This window comes from Pseudophryne corroboree, chromosome 12, assembly GCF_028390025.1.
Source record: "Pseudophryne corroboree isolate aPseCor3 chromosome 12, aPseCor3.hap2, whole genome shotgun sequence".
Lineage (NCBI taxonomy): Eukaryota > Metazoa > Chordata > Amphibia > Anura > Myobatrachidae > Pseudophryne > Pseudophryne corroboree.
In genome coordinates this window covers 26,713,570-26,728,843 of record NC_086455.1, presented here as the reverse complement: position 1 = coordinate 26,728,843, position 15,274 = coordinate 26,713,570, and the positions used below count along the sequence as shown (strand labels likewise).

The 15,274-nt window shown below is 45.2% G+C and overlaps 1 protein-coding gene across 2 annotated transcripts in view; it reads left to right on the top strand.

The window, feature by feature from the left end:
• SYNE2 (spectrin repeat containing nuclear envelope protein 2) overlaps positions 1 to 15,274 on the top strand; it is a 447,442-nt gene that overhangs the window by 272,585 nt on the left and 159,583 nt on the right. For both annotated transcript variants that reach the window (XM_063947243.1, XM_063947242.1), the window contains exons 57-61: positions 2,192 to 2,374; positions 3,621 to 3,713; positions 5,634 to 5,816; positions 10,559 to 10,630; positions 14,156 to 14,269. In XM_063947243.1, the coding sequence (XP_063803313.1) occupies positions 2,192 to 2,374; positions 3,621 to 3,713; positions 5,634 to 5,816; positions 10,559 to 10,630; positions 14,156 to 14,269 (645 nt within the window). The remainder of the gene's footprint in view (positions 1 to 2,191; positions 2,375 to 3,620; positions 3,714 to 5,633; positions 5,817 to 10,558; positions 10,631 to 14,155; positions 14,270 to 15,274) is intronic.

Below are 15,274 nucleotides of genomic sequence, written 5' to 3'. Positions count from 1 at the left end.
CACCCCAAATTACTTCACTTAGGGGTCCAGGAAGCTACCTGTTCCTGGATAGTAGACTTCCTGATGGATAGGACACAGGTGGTGAAAGCGCGGTCCATTAGTTCAGGGGCCCCTCAGGGCTGTGTCCTCTCACCCCTGCTCTTCTCCCTGTACACAAATGACTGCACCTCAGAGGCGCAATCAGTAAAGATCATCAAATTCGCCGATGACACCACCGTCATCGGCCTCATCAAGGACGGGGACGAATCGACCTATAGACGGGAAGTAGACCAGTTGGTCCAGCGGTGCATCCACAACAACCTTGAGCTCAACCCCCTCAAAACTGTCGAGATGATAGTGGACTTCAGGAAGAAGTCATCTAGTCCGCCTCCGCTAACGATTGCTGACAGTGTGGTATCGCTAGTGGACTCCTTCAAGTTTCTAGGGACCACAATCTCCCGGGACCTTAAATGGGGGTCCAACACTGATGCCACTGTTGGGAAAGTGCAGCAGAGGTTGTTCTTCCTCAGGCAACTAAGGAAGTTCAATATCCCACTACTCCGCGATTGTGGAGTCGGTACTGTGCTTCTCGATACTCGTATGGTACAGCTCCGCCAGCGCGAGGGACAGATGCAGGCTTCAAAAGGTGGTCACAACCGCAGAGAAGATCATCTGGGCCGACCTTCTCTCAGTCCAGGTCCTGTGTCTGTCCAGAGCTAAAAAGCGGGCAACGAAGATAGTAAAAGACCAGCTATAATCGGGACTCCTGAGATGAAACCTCTAAAAAGTGATTTGGGTAAATAGAACAGGTGAGTGCTTTCTGCTACACAAATTAAAATGCACTAACATGGAGTAACAAACAGTTCTCAGAAGCTATAAATCAGAATAAGTGGCAATAACTAAACAGTCATTAAAATGTGAAGGAAGAAGTTCAGGGCCATGGATTTCAGGTTTTAGATGTCATAAATACTGAAACTGTTAGCGTTGCGTAAGTTTAGTACGTGCAGTAAGGTTAGTACTTGGTAAATTTGGTTTGTGCAGTAAGTTTAGTACATGGTAAGTTTGGTACGTGCAGTAAGTTTGGTATGTGCAGTAAGTTTAGTACTTGGTAAATTTGGTTTGTGCAGTAAGTTTAGTACATGGTAAGTTTGGTACGTGCAGTAAGTTTGGTACGTGGTAAATTTGGTTTGTGCAGTAAGTTTAGTACTTGGTAAATTTGGTTTGTGCAGTAAGTTTAGTACATGGTAAGTTTGGTATGTGCAGTAAGTTTAGTACGTGGTAAGTTTGGTACGTGGTAAATTTGGTTTGTGCAATAAGTTTAGCACATGGTAAGTTTGGTACGTGCAGTAAGTTTAGTACGTGGTAAGTTTGGTACGTGGTAAATTTGGTTTGTGCAGTAAGTTTAGTACATGGTAAGTTTGGTACGTGCAGTAAGTTTAGTACATAGTAAGTTTGGTACGTGCAGTAAGTTTAGTACGTGGTAAGTTTGGTACATGCAGTAAGTTTAGTACGTGGTAAATTTGGTTTGTGCAGTAAGTTTAGTACATGGTAAGTTTGGTACGCGCGGTAAGTTTGGTACGTGGTAAATTTGGTTAGTACATGGTAAGTTTGGTACGTGCAGTAAGTTTAGTACGTGGTAAATTTGGTTTGTGCAGTACGTTTAGTAAATAAGTTTGGTACGTGCAGTAAGTTTAGTACATGGTACATTTGGTTTGTTCAGTAAGTTTAGTACATAAGTTTGGTATGTGGTAAGTTTGGTTTGTGCAGTAACCTTAGTACATGGTAAGTTTGGTACTTGCAGTAAGTTTAGTACATAAGTTTGGTACGTGGTAAGTTTGGTACATTGTAAGTTTGGGGTTACAGTTTGGCACATACTTTTAGTACATAAGTTTGGTACCTGGTAAGTTTGGTACATTGTAAGTTTGGGGTTACAGTTTGGCACATACTTTTAGTACATAAGTTTGGTACCTGGTAAGTTTGGTACATTGTAAGTTTGGAGTTGCAGTTTGGCACATACGTTTCAGGTCACTTTACTTTGTCTTAAGTGGGAAGGTTTATTCTGCACTATTTAAGGTTGTTGCATGGGATGTAGTCAGATTATCAGGATTCAGAATGTGGTCAATCCTAAACAGGGGCAGCATGATGTAGAACAGTGTTCTTTTCTCCTTATACAATAACTTGCTTCAGGCACAATGTTTTTTGTACTTTTCAGGTCATGCTTGACAATATAGAGAGCATTAGGAACACGGTCGCTCAGATAGAAGCGTACAGACCTACTCTCATTTTATCTGAATCTGGGGTCCAGTCTCTGTGTGTATTCCGAAGAATGGGACGACTCTTGAGAGAGGCTGAAATGCTGGAAAAAGTTACCAAGGAACAAATTGAGCTTCTAGAGGTACAGAACATCTGAGATGTACTGGGGTTATTTTTAGACTGTACTTAGTATATCAGACGTACGGCTGGTGAACAGTGGTTCAGTGGAGTTCTGGAGCTTGTTTCTAGCTGGAGTGTTGTACAATATAGGGGTGAGATAAAGGGATATTTTAGCAGCAATAAATGCACTATATGGTGATATTGAAACATACACAAAAATAGTGTATATATACTGTATATAGATATATAGTATAGGTAAACAGTATTTGGAGAAAATCGTTTCAGCATACACATAAGCCATCCCGATGTGCCTTTATTTGGGTGTGGTATTGAAAGTCGACAGTAACTAGGTCGACAATGTCTAGGTCGACCACTATTGGTCGACAGTAACTAGGTCGACAGGGTGTCTAGGTCGACATGGTCTTTAGGTCGACATGTTCTAGGTCGACAGGTCAAAAGGTCGACATGAGTTTTTAATGTTATTTTGGTGTCGTTTTCTTCGTAGAGTGACCGGGAACCCTAATTAGTGCACCGCGTCCCCTCGCATGGCTCGCTACGCTCGCCATGCTTCGGGCATGGTGCCTTCGCTCCGCTACCCCTTCGCTCGGCACAGATTACCGTTCCAATCGTAGTCCGCGTGGATCGTTAAGTATGAAAAGGTTCAAAAAAAGAAAAAAATTGTGAACAACTCATGTCGACCTTTTGACCTGTCGACCTAGAACATGTCGACCTAGACACCCTGTCGACCTAGTTACTGTCGACCAATAGTGGTCGACCTAGACATTGTCGACCTAGTTACCGTCGACTTTCAGTCCGGATCCCCTTTATTTATGTTGGTATCAGTTTAATACTAGGATTAACCACAATAGCGTAGTTACTATAAGTAGTGAGAGCAGCGATACTGGTTGAGGCTTCCTCAACTCTACCAAATGGCTATCATACTCATTTAGGGTTGTGAGGATTGACCTCTGGAGCCCCCCGATCACTCAGGAAAATCACACCCCAAAAAGTTGTACATAAATAGATAAATGGCAATAATTGATTTTACAGGAGCAGCGACATGTCTTAGCAATATAGATGAAGGCACGGGGACAGGAAAAGTAGAACGTGCTCTCCTTTCCCTTTACTAGAATGAAGCTCTGCAAACAGCATGTCGCCATAGTGACAAAGTATCTTCTCTGTCTGCGGCGTGAACTAATAAGTACCTTCTGTGCGAAACTGCATTTTACATTCTCAGTTTGTGTTAAATTGCCTCTGTTATCTTACAGCCGATCATAAGTGAAATGTCCGAGTTGGAACAGGAGCAAGAAAAGTTAAAAGTTCTCTCCAAAAGTTTCACGTGTGAAACTCCTGATATAAAGGTAATACAGACCAGAACACACTCCTTCCCCCCCATTAGAATGAGAGTGCACTCTGTTACAGGTACTCGCAAAAACACAGAGAAAAGGTGTATTGGGTTGATATACAAACCAACTATTCCAGCCAGACGGGTTTAGTATGAAATACCTACAATCAAAATCCCGACAGTCAAAATACCGGCAACAATTCGCCGACGGTCAAACTCCTGACAAGGTCAAAATCCCGACAAGGTCAAAATACCGACATTTAAAATACAGACAAGGTCAAAATACCGACATTTTAATGTTGGCAGGTCAAAAAGTCGACACCAGTTTTTTTTTAAATTTTGTGTGTATGTCAACATAGGTCAACATGGACAGCGTATAAGTGTACCGCGTCCCCATACATGGCTTGCTGCGCTATTATATTCCTCCTCCAGGTCCACTGGCATGGTAAAGTATGAAGAAGTCAGTTTCAATTAAAAACTCATGTCGACTTTTTGACCTGTCAACATTTTAAATGTCTGTATTTTGACATTGTCAGAATTTTAAATGTCGGGATTTTGACCATGTCAAGATTTTGACCTTGTCGGGATTTTGACCGTCGGTCAATGGTTGTCGGTATTTTGACCGTCGGGATTTTGATTGTAGGTAAACTGACCGCATCCCAAGATTGTGTTACCTACTTTAAGTACAGATGTGTCCTCCTGCAGCGCGAGACGCCTGGCGTGAGTGAGCCGACAGGTCCTGTACAGCTCTGCTAATGGCCCTCATTCCGAGTTGATCGCTCACTGCCGATTTTCGCAGCGCAGCGATCAGGTAAAAAAAACGGCAATACTGCGCATGTGTACGTGCCGCAGTACGCACGCGCAACGTACTTTCACACAAAAGTATGCAGTTTTACACAAGGTCTAGCGACTCTTTTCCGTCGCTCAGTTGATCTGTGAGTGATTGACAGGAAGTGGGTGTTTCTGGGTGGTAAATGCAGGCGTGTCAGGTGAAAACGCAGGCGTGCCTGGGGAAACGGGGAAGTGGCTGGCCGAACGCAGGGCGTGTTTGTGACGTCAAAGCAGGAACTATACAGACTGAAGTGATCGCAAGGAAGGAGTAGGTCTGAAGCCACTCTGAAACTGCTTGAAAAAATTTCAGCACTGTTCTGCTAACCTTTCAGTCGCGCTTCTGCTAAGCTAAGATACACTCCCAGAGGGCGGCGGCCTAGCGTTTGCACTGCTGCTAAAAGCAGCTAGCGAGCGATCAACTCGGAATGAGGGCCTATGTCAGGTGTCTTTTTATTGCCAAAAAATGCATCTTAGCCATAACTCAGTGTGACTAGGATGCACGGGAGACTGTGCTGATTAATGTGATATATGACACTTGTGTATTGTGTGTGACTGAGTCTGTATACAGAGCAGAGACTAAGATGCAATTTCCGCAAAAAAAAAAAAAACTGCTAAAAAAATACAAAAATCTATATCCAGTATCGTTTGGTGAGAAAGAGTGATGGGAAAACAAAAAAGTAACTGTGTATATAGAGAATATAATTACTTTTCTGTTTTCTCATGACGTTTACTCACTTGCGTGTTTATATGTTTTTCAGTGTTGCGTTACCTAGCAACAAAATGCACGTGTTTTACAGTATGCTCTTTTACAAGCACTCTCCGTGAAGTCACCACACCTTATGTTATTGTGCTCTCTGAGTCTCTCTCTCGCTCTCTCTCTCTCTCGCTCTCTCTCTCTCTCTCTCTCGCTCGCTCGCTCTCTCTCTCTCTCTCGCTCTCTCTCTCTCTCTCTCGCTCGGTCTCTCTCTCTCTCAATTGATAAGTTACCTGGCTGAGCTTGTTTACCAGGTGGTGGTGGTGGAGTAATTGCACCATACTGCCCACTTTGCATACTCTATTTATGGTGTTCATAGTTAATCATTTACACCTTTGTTCCACTTTCTAGGAGAAGACTGAAGTAATTAGGCAACAACTGGAGGGATTAAATGAGAAGAAGGAAGTGGTTTTACTTACCCAACGCAGCTCCGTGACTGATCAGCTGGAGCGTTTATTACTGGAACCACAGGACCAAGACTTGGAATCCATCTTATCTCCAGTAACTGAAGGCGTAAACCTTGTCGGTAGTGAGGTAATAATTGGTTGTCAGTCGGCAAATAAGAGGGAAAACTGATTAAAGGCAGATATTATTTTTTCTGATCACCTAACTGTGGCCCTCATTTCCGAGTTGTTCGCTCGCTAGCCGCTTTTCGCAGCAGTACACACGCTAAGCCGCCGCCCTCTGGGAGTGTATATTAGCTTAGCAGAATTGCGAACGAAGTATTCGCAATATTGCGAAAAGATTTTTCTGTGCAGTTTCTGAGTAGCTCGAGATTTACTCTGCCACTGCGATCAGTTCAGTGCTTGTCGTTCCTGGTTTGACGTCACAAACACACCCAGCGTTCGCCCAGACACTCCCCTGTTTCTTCAGCCACTCCCGCGTTTTTCCCAGAAACGGCAGCGTTTTTTCACACACTCCCATAAAACGGCCAGTTTCCGCCCAGAAACACCCACTTCCTGTCAATCACACTCCGATCACCAGAACGAAGAAAAAAACCTTGTAATGCCGTGAGTAAAATACCAAACTTCTTAGCAAATTTACTTGGCGCAGTCGCAGTGCGAACATTGCGCATGCGCAATTAGCGGAAAATCGCTGCGATGCGAAGAAAATTACAGAGCGAACAACTCGGAATGAGGGCCTGTGTTGTATGCAGAAAAATGGCACAGTCTGCTAGTCATTGTACCTCATTATTATGGCACAGGTCAGTGTCCTCACCATCTTCATATAACCTTAAAGTACGCCATCCTGTAACTATTATGCTGGCTACATACTAAACGATAAAACGGACAATGTGGTCGATACTGACACATCGCTTATGATATCGCGCAGTGTGTATGCGCTCCCGCGCATTGTCAGTGGCCTCGTCCGACAGCCGTGCATGCATGTCTGATGTGCGAGGACCGTGGTGCTGAATGCAACATGGCTCCCGCCAACCTCCCCTCCCCCCCCCCCACCCCCTGCCGTTGCGCTTCATTCACGACACAGGCATGTGTGTCTGCACTTGCCAATACCACCTGCCGCCGGGGCCCGTCGGACACGATATTGCCATGCACACACTAACATCTAGTGTGTACCTAATTCCGTGCCCTCTGCTCTGGATACAGTTGTATCTGTGGAGAGCTGTGTGTTGTATCCCTGGGCAATAATAATAAGAGAAATGACTACACAGCAATGTACTTAGTAAAAGTTGCAGTAAAGAGTATTAAAGTGATCTGAGGGGCCGAATCAGACCTGATTGCTGCTGTGCGAAATCGCACAGAGGCCGATTATCGAATGACTGCGCATGCGTATGCACCGCAATGCGCAGGCGCGAGTTCTAACAGCGACAGAATGGTGCGAAAATTTCGATTGCTAGGCATACGCAAGATGATTGACAGGTAGCGGACATTTGTGGGTGGTAGCTGGACGTTTTCTGGGAGTGTCAGGAAGAACACAGGCGTTCCCAAACGTTTGCAGGGTGGGTGGGTGATGTCGGCTCCAGCCCCGATCAGCCTGTTTGTATCACACTATAGGAGTAAGTCCTGGGCTACGCACAGACTTTAAAAATCATTAGACGGTGAGTGAGTTGTGAACGGATTTGCAGATGTCCGCTGTCTGGCGAAGTTTTCGCACGGCGTACGCAAACATTTGCACATTTGGACGGGGCGGGTTTTTACTCTCTGTGTGGCAACATTCTGATCACAGACTGCTGCAAAAACGCACAGCAGCAGTGAATTAGGCCCTACGTTGGACTATCTCCTGAGCACTTCTCCTAACTCTCTGTGCACAATCTTAGTTACTAGGAAGAGGGAATTCCTGCAGCTCCAGTATGAGCAAAGTCCAGTTCTTACAGGCATAAAGCTTTTCTTCATAATTACTGATGAGATCCTGTTCTATGCTACCGGACCTGGCTCCAACTTCACCGCCAGGTCACCTCCTCGCAGATTTCGGGTTCTGTGCACGTTAAGGTCAGGCATGTTTGTTGACCATAGTACAGGTGGCCATGAAGTACATCTAGTTCTGCACAAATGTAACTGTTTACATTTTCTTTTAAAATTCTCTTTATTTACAGGATGTCTTGAGAAAGTCATGAGACTGAGTGAATCTCAGGCAATTTTAATTTTTTACTTTAGTATGTATATGCAAAAGATATACCACTGTTGGTTGTGCGTTACACTCTAATATACTGTACATACACCTTCGTGTGTGTTGTGACCTATGGGGAGATGTATTATAGCGGTATGGATTGTACCGTTATAGCACTTCCTGCTTCTCCTCATTACCGAGGTGAAGCAGGAAGCTACAACGACAATATGCATTAACATCATGTCTGCCGGAGCGGGGGAGTGAAAACGCCCCCTAAGGCGATCCCCCGCCAGAACACACAGCGAATCAGCTTGGTGCTGATGCACTGTGTCCTCTTCCCTGGTTGGCTCCACTGGGCTTGTGCGAGATCTCGCTAATATCGTGAGATCTCACATACAGCCCGGAGCCGGCAGCTGCCCTGGCTGTGCTGTATGGGCAATGACTCCTGCAGCTGTCGAAATTGATAGCTGTGGGTGTCGGAACGGTCTTATATTGTCCTGCATATCGGCATCCTATGTTGTTATATAGCATTGCCGATATAGACAGGGGCCATGTAGCGCACACCAGCACATTCATACATGGGGGAGAAGCGGTATCAGTGCAAATAATGGGGGGAGATGTACTAAGCCTTGAAAAGTGATACACTTCACGGTGATAAAGTACCAGCCAATCAGCTCCTGTCATGTTACAGGCATTTGAAAAATGAGGAGCTGGTTGGCTGGTATTTTATCACCGTGAAATTTATCACCTTTCAAGGCTTTAGTATATCTGGCTCTTAATAGTGCGCTGATACCACTTCTCCCTCATAATGACTAATCTGCTGCTGTCAGTGAGGAGGTGATTTGTTACTTTCAGTGAGGTAGGGATGCGCAGCTGTCAGTAAGGTAGGGATGCGCAGCTGTCAGTGAGGCGGGGATGTGCTGCTGTCAGTGAGGCGAGGATGTGTGCTGCTGTCAGTGAGGCGGGGATGTGCGGCTGTCAGTGAGGCGGGGATGTGCGGCTGTCAGTGAGGCGGGGATGTGCTGCTGTCAGTGAGGCGGTGATGTGCTGCTGTCAGTGAGGCAGGCATATGCTGCTGTCAGTGAGGAGGTGATGTGCGGCTGTCAGTGTGGCGGGGATGTGCTGCTGTCAGTGAGGCGGTGATGTGCTGCTGTCAGTGAGGCAGGCATATGCTGCTGTCAGTGAGGAGGTGATGTGCGGCTGTCAGTGAGGCAGGGATGTGCGCTGTCAGTGAGGCGGGGTTGTGCGGCTGTCAGTGAGGCGGGGATGTGCGGCTGTCAGTGAGGCGGGGATGTGCGGCTGTCAGTGAGGCGGGGATGTGCTGCTGTCAGTGAGGCGGTGATGTGCTGCTGTCAGTGAGGCAGGCATATGCTGCTGTCAGTGAGGCAGGCATATGCTGTTGTCAGTGAGGTGGGGATGTGCTGCTGTCAGTGAGGCGGGGATGTGTGGCTGTCAGTGAGGCGGGGATGTGCGCTGTCAGTGAGGCGGGGATGTGCGGCTGTCAGTGAGGCGGGGATGTGCGGCTGTCAGTGAGGCGGGGATGTGCGGCTGTCAGTGAGGAGGTGATGTGCCGCTGTCAGTGAGGAGGTGATGTGCCGCTCTCAGTGAGGCGGGGATAAGTTGCTGTCAGTGAGGAGGTGATGGGCCGCTGTCAGTGAGGCGGGGATGTGCTGCTGTCTGTGAGGAGGTGATGTGCCGCTGTCTATATGGAGGTGATGTGCTGCTGTCAGTGAGGAGGTGATGTGCCGCTGTCAGTGAGGAGGTGATGTGCCGCTGTCAGTGAGGTGGGGATGTGCTGCTGTCAGTGAGGAGGTGATGTGCCTCTGTCAGTGAGGAGGTGATGTGCCGCTGTCAGTGAGGAGGTGATGTGCTGCTGTCAGTGAGGCGGGGATGTGCGGCTGTCAGTGAGGGGGGATGTGCCGCTGTCAGTGAGGTGGGGATGTGCCGCTGTCAGTGAGGTGGGGATGTGCCGCTGTCAGTGAGGAGGTGATGTGCCGCTCTCAGTGAGGCGGGGATAAGTTGCTGTCAGTGAGGTGGGGATGTGCGGCTGTCAGTGAGGTGGGGATGTTCTGCTGTCTGTGAGGAGGTGATGTGCCGCTGTCAGTGAGGTGGGGATGTGCCGCTGTCAGTGAGGAGGTGATGTGCCGCTGTCAGTGAGGAGGTGATGTGCCGCTGTCAGTGAGGAGGTGATGTGCCGCTGTCAGTGAGGAGGTGATGTGCCGCTGTCAGTGAGGAGGTGATGTGCCGCTGTCAGTGAGGAGGTGATGTGCTGCTGTCAGTGAGGCGGGGATGTGCTGCTGTCAGTGAGGCGGGGATGTGCCGCTGTCTGTGAGGCGGGGATATGCCGCTGTTATTGAGGCAGGCATGTGCCGCTGTCAGTGAGGCGGGGATGTGCTGTCAGTGTGGAGGTGATATATTTTTTTTCTGTCAGTACTGTGTCTGTGAGTGATGCTATTGCTTCCTCCTGTGGAGGGATAGTGCTTTGTGATGAGGATTTGGTGGCAGTTGGAAGTAGTTCAGGCGTGCGGTTAGGCTAGGTACTGTGCGGTTGTTGGGAAATAATAGCGTGTCCAATCGAGTTTGTGGGATTTCTGTCATTATAACCAAAGATTTTTTTATATTTACTTATTTTTTTAAGAGTGGTAGAGATGCAGGTACTGTAGTAATTAATTAAATTGGACTGACCAGGAATTTTTTCTTGTCTGTAGGTGAGGTGGATGGACTCTTATTTCCTGCCATCATTGGAAGAGGAGACAGAGGAGTCTACACTGACTGCAGAGGTGAGAAACATGGACATACAGGCTTATATAAGTAATTTAGTCAGACAGCCTTCATCATTTTGCTTATGCAATGTGAGCCCTGTGACACCAGATGCCAAGCAACACCCACAGATCAGCACTGAAGGTTCAGGTGCCAAGAGGCCATGAAATTGCTACTGCTGTAAAATGGATTGTGTAGTAGAGATGGCGGAGGGGGTGTGTGTGTGTGTGTGTGTGTGTGTGTGTGTGTGTGTGTGTGTGTGTGTGGAGGGGGGGTGGGGGTGGTAGCAGTTGGAGCGGAGCTGGGACATATAGGAACGGAGGGATATGAAGAGGCAGACTGAGTGTAGGAAAATATTCATAATAATGTTTCACAGTGTAGATGTGATTCCTTTACAATTTTTCGAGTTCCTCTTGGTACAGCGTGATGTACTAAAATACTGGGGCAACATTTCTTATCCATAGTTGATGTTATTTGATGTTAACGGAATCCGTTCAATTTGCCAGCTGTTGGGATCCCGGCGGTCAGGAAGCCGACACCGGAATCCCGCCAGCCGGCAATGCCGCCAGCCGGAATGCCGGTGCACAGGGGCTATTTCCACTAGTGGGTGTCCATGACACCCATAGAGTGGGAATAAAACCTGTGAGGAGCGCCGAGCCCACAAGGGCACTCGTACCACTTGCTCTGCTGCGGCATTCTGCCAGGGGGTATGTCGCTGCCGGGATACTGACAGTCTGCATCCCGCCTGCGAGATTACGTATATAATGCCTTTGAACATACTGAACATAGTGATGTTAAAATTTGGACTCATCGGTCAAAAATACTTTTTCCACTTATCCAGTGTCCAATACCGGTGTTCTTTGGCCCATCGAAGGCGTTTCAATTAATTTACAGACCTCAGAGAATGAATTTCTGCAAATTATGCGACCAGACGTCTTTTAACTGTGTAACTCATACTGGAGTTTGTCTCATTTTATTGAGTCTTTTCTTACTTATGCCGATAATGTATTTATCTTGCCTTTCTGATGTACACAGTAGCGGATCTTGCCACGGGCAAGCAGGACTTTTGCCCGGGGCGCCGCCTTCCGGAGGGCGCAGGGCGCCATCCGGAGGGCGCCGCACCAGGGCAAGATCCGCTGCTGCTGTGTGCCTGCCGCTGGCCGCTGCCCCCCCGCTGCCGCTGGGAAGGGAAACTAGACGCGTACGCGTCTAGTTTCCCTTCGTGGAGAGGTCCTTTACTGTGCGGTGCGCGATGACGGCATCGCGCACCGCACAGCAAAGGTCCTCTCCACGAAGGGAACTAGATGCTACGCGTCTAGTTTCTCTTCGTGGAGAGGACCTTTTCTGTGTGGTGCGTGATGACGTCATCGCGCACCGCACATCATTTCAGTCTGTACAGGAGGCGTAAATTACCACGCCCCCTGTACGAAGCCACGCCCCCTAATGCCGCCCGGGGCGCCAGAAGCCCCGGAACCGTCCCTGGATGTACACATGGGTCGTCCAGAACGTTTCTTAGTCACGTTTGTATCTGTTTCTTTGTATCGAGCTAATGTATATACAGGTTGAGTATCCCTTATCCAAAATGCTTGGGACCAGAGGTATTTTGGATATGGGATTTTTCCGTATTTTGGAATAATTGCATACCATAGTGAGATATCATGGTGATGGGACCTAAATCTAAGCACAGAATGCATTTATTTTTCATATACACCCTATACACATAGCCTGAAGATAATTTTAGCCAATATTTTTTTATAACTTTGTGCATTAAACAAAGTGTGTGTACATTCACAAAATTAATTTATGTTTCATATACACCTTATACACAGCCTGAAAGTCATTTAATACAATATTTTTAATAACTTTGTGTATTAAACCAAGTTTGTGTACATTGAGCCATCAAAAAACAAAGATTTCACTATCTCACTCTCACTCAAAAAAGTCCGTATTTCGGAATATTCCGTATTTTGGAATATTTGGATATGGGATACTCAACCTGTATTACACTAAACCGTGGCAATTTGTCAATGAGTATAGCCTTCTTCAGAAAGGGTTTTAAAGTTGCCACGCAATTCAAGTGAATATTTGCGTCTCTTCTTCATTTTGAAAAGTTATGGTTATTATTATTATTGATTTTGACACTGTAAAAAAATTATTTTTTCAAATAAAAAAAAGTAAGATATCAAATATTCAATTAATAAAAATATTTTTTTTAATAAGAAATATTATTGATACATACCAGATTTATTAATGGCCAGCTCCTAATTACGTACTTTAGCATATCAATAAACTCTAGGGACTATGATGATAATGAAATATGCTTGTGTTTACAAATTATATGGTAAATTAAGTGTAGTACATTTGAAATAAAGTGATAAAGTCTAATTTCTATCATTCTAATGATTTTAAAGATTCGAGTAAGTCCACACTCCAGGCTTCAAAGAAACAACAGTTCGGTGCTCCACAAAAGGCCCCAAAGGCCAGTGGGGTATATGCAATTGCAGGCGAATTCCAGAAAAAGTCGAATTCCGGAACTTTTTCGCCTCAAAAAAACAATTCGCCTATGCAGTACAGTACACTTGTATAGCAATTTGGAAATGTAGGCACTCATTAATAATTTTTCAACAGGCAAATTTAATGATAACTCACGGATACAAAAATATTGTGTCGATGCTACGGTCTCCTCAGGACCTTTTTCAAGACATCATCAAACGAACAACCACGAGACAGCTTGTCTAAGTAATAATGATTTTAGGGAGCAATTAAAGTTGCTATTCATTAAGATAAAGCAATTTAAGTAAACATATAAGCTTTGGCAAAAGACTTTTGCACACTAGTGTGTGTATGTGTGTATATAGAATGATATATATATATATATATATATACCACACACACACACATCCATAGAAATCAGTCATAAAAGTCATAAAAGTCATCCTTCTGCTATTAATATATACATACGTTTATTCAACCCACAAAATTGTCGCCTCTGCTGAGTGGTGGCAAAGAGTGGATATAGTAAGGTAGGAAAACACTATTACAAATAAAACAAACTGCAGGGTGTGTTTAAAAGTACTTACAACTTAAAGCATAGCAGAATAATGTATTATTCCAATTACTCTTTCAGTGACACATATACTGTAGATACTCTTGGCAGGAATTCTCATATTTAAAACTTTGTTTTTTGTTTTTTTCCCCAATCCCCTGGTCATCTGTTTATTCGTCCATCCCCACTTACTTACAGCACAGGAGATATAAAGTAAAATAATTTAGAGCATTTGCAAGAAACAGAAAAGGGAATGGACAAGTGAGGTCATCTCTATTGCAAACCATTTTCTCAAATAGATCATTAACATGCATTACGTGCGCCTTCTGACAACCTGGTTATTATAAAAATATGGGGAAGACATTTACGCTGCATGTGATTGATGTTTATGTAACTCTTGCAGACAGGCCTTCCTGCAGGTATTGTGTACACCTCACAAGGAGGTACACCGGCTAATTAACATGTGTGCTAAATAACTTCTCTTTATAAACCTTGTTAGGTAGCCGACACAGTGACCGTTGTCAGTGAAGGAGTCAGTCCTGTGAAAACTAAAGGTGAAAACAAAGTGATTGATGCCCGTCCCTCAGTTGTGACCTCACATAAGTTATCCAAGGTAAAAAAAAAAAAAAATAGTTTTTCATACTTTTTTTTTTTTTAAAACATTGAATTTATATATATATATATATATATATATATATATATATATAACACTTTGTATATTAGGTTTAGATGTTTTACTCAAAGAAAAGAACACCTCACAGAAATAATGAGGGGCAATTATCTTAGAAGTCTAAGCCAGAAGATGATAATATGGTGGATTCCTACTAAGGGCATGCCTTTGGCTGCATTTTGCATTATAGAAGGATAAGATCAGTAGATGTACTGTGGATGAAGTTGAGATATGAATATGGCATTGTTGCACACTCCCGGAATTTCTGGGAGAATGCCTGCAGGGGATTGGATAAGTCTGCTTAGCTGCAATGGTTTTAAACTGACAATTACTCTAGATGAATGCTGTTTATGGATTGTGGAAGTTGTATTATTGCTGTTAACTTGTTATACAGGAAGTGTTTGTTATACAGGAAGTGTGTGTTATACAGGAAGTGCCTCTGCAGCCATTTGCTCAGCATGTAAAGACAAAGTTCTACGGCTATCCAGAATCCTGTATTGATTTGCCCACCGACTACTTTATAATCGCGACTAGGGGCCTAATTCAGACCTGATCGTAGCAGCAAATTTGTTAGCTAATGGCCAAAACCATGTGCACTGCAGGTATGGCAGATGTAACATGTGCAGAGAGAGTTAGATTCGGGTGGGGTGTGTTCAAACTGAAATCTAAATTGCAATATAAAAATAAAGCAGACAGTATTTACCCTGCACGAAAACAACATAACCCACCCAAATCTAACTCTCTCTGCACATGTTATATCTGCCCCCCAATCCCCCCCCCTGCAGTGCACATGGGGGCTAATTCAGACCTGATCGCTGCTGTGTGTTTTCGCACAGCAGCAATCAGGTCTGAACTGCGCCGGTGCCGCATTGCGCCGGCGCCTAATTGACAGGCAAAGGCGGGAAGAGGCGTGCCGGCGGCGTTTGGCCGCCAATTAGGGGGCGCGGT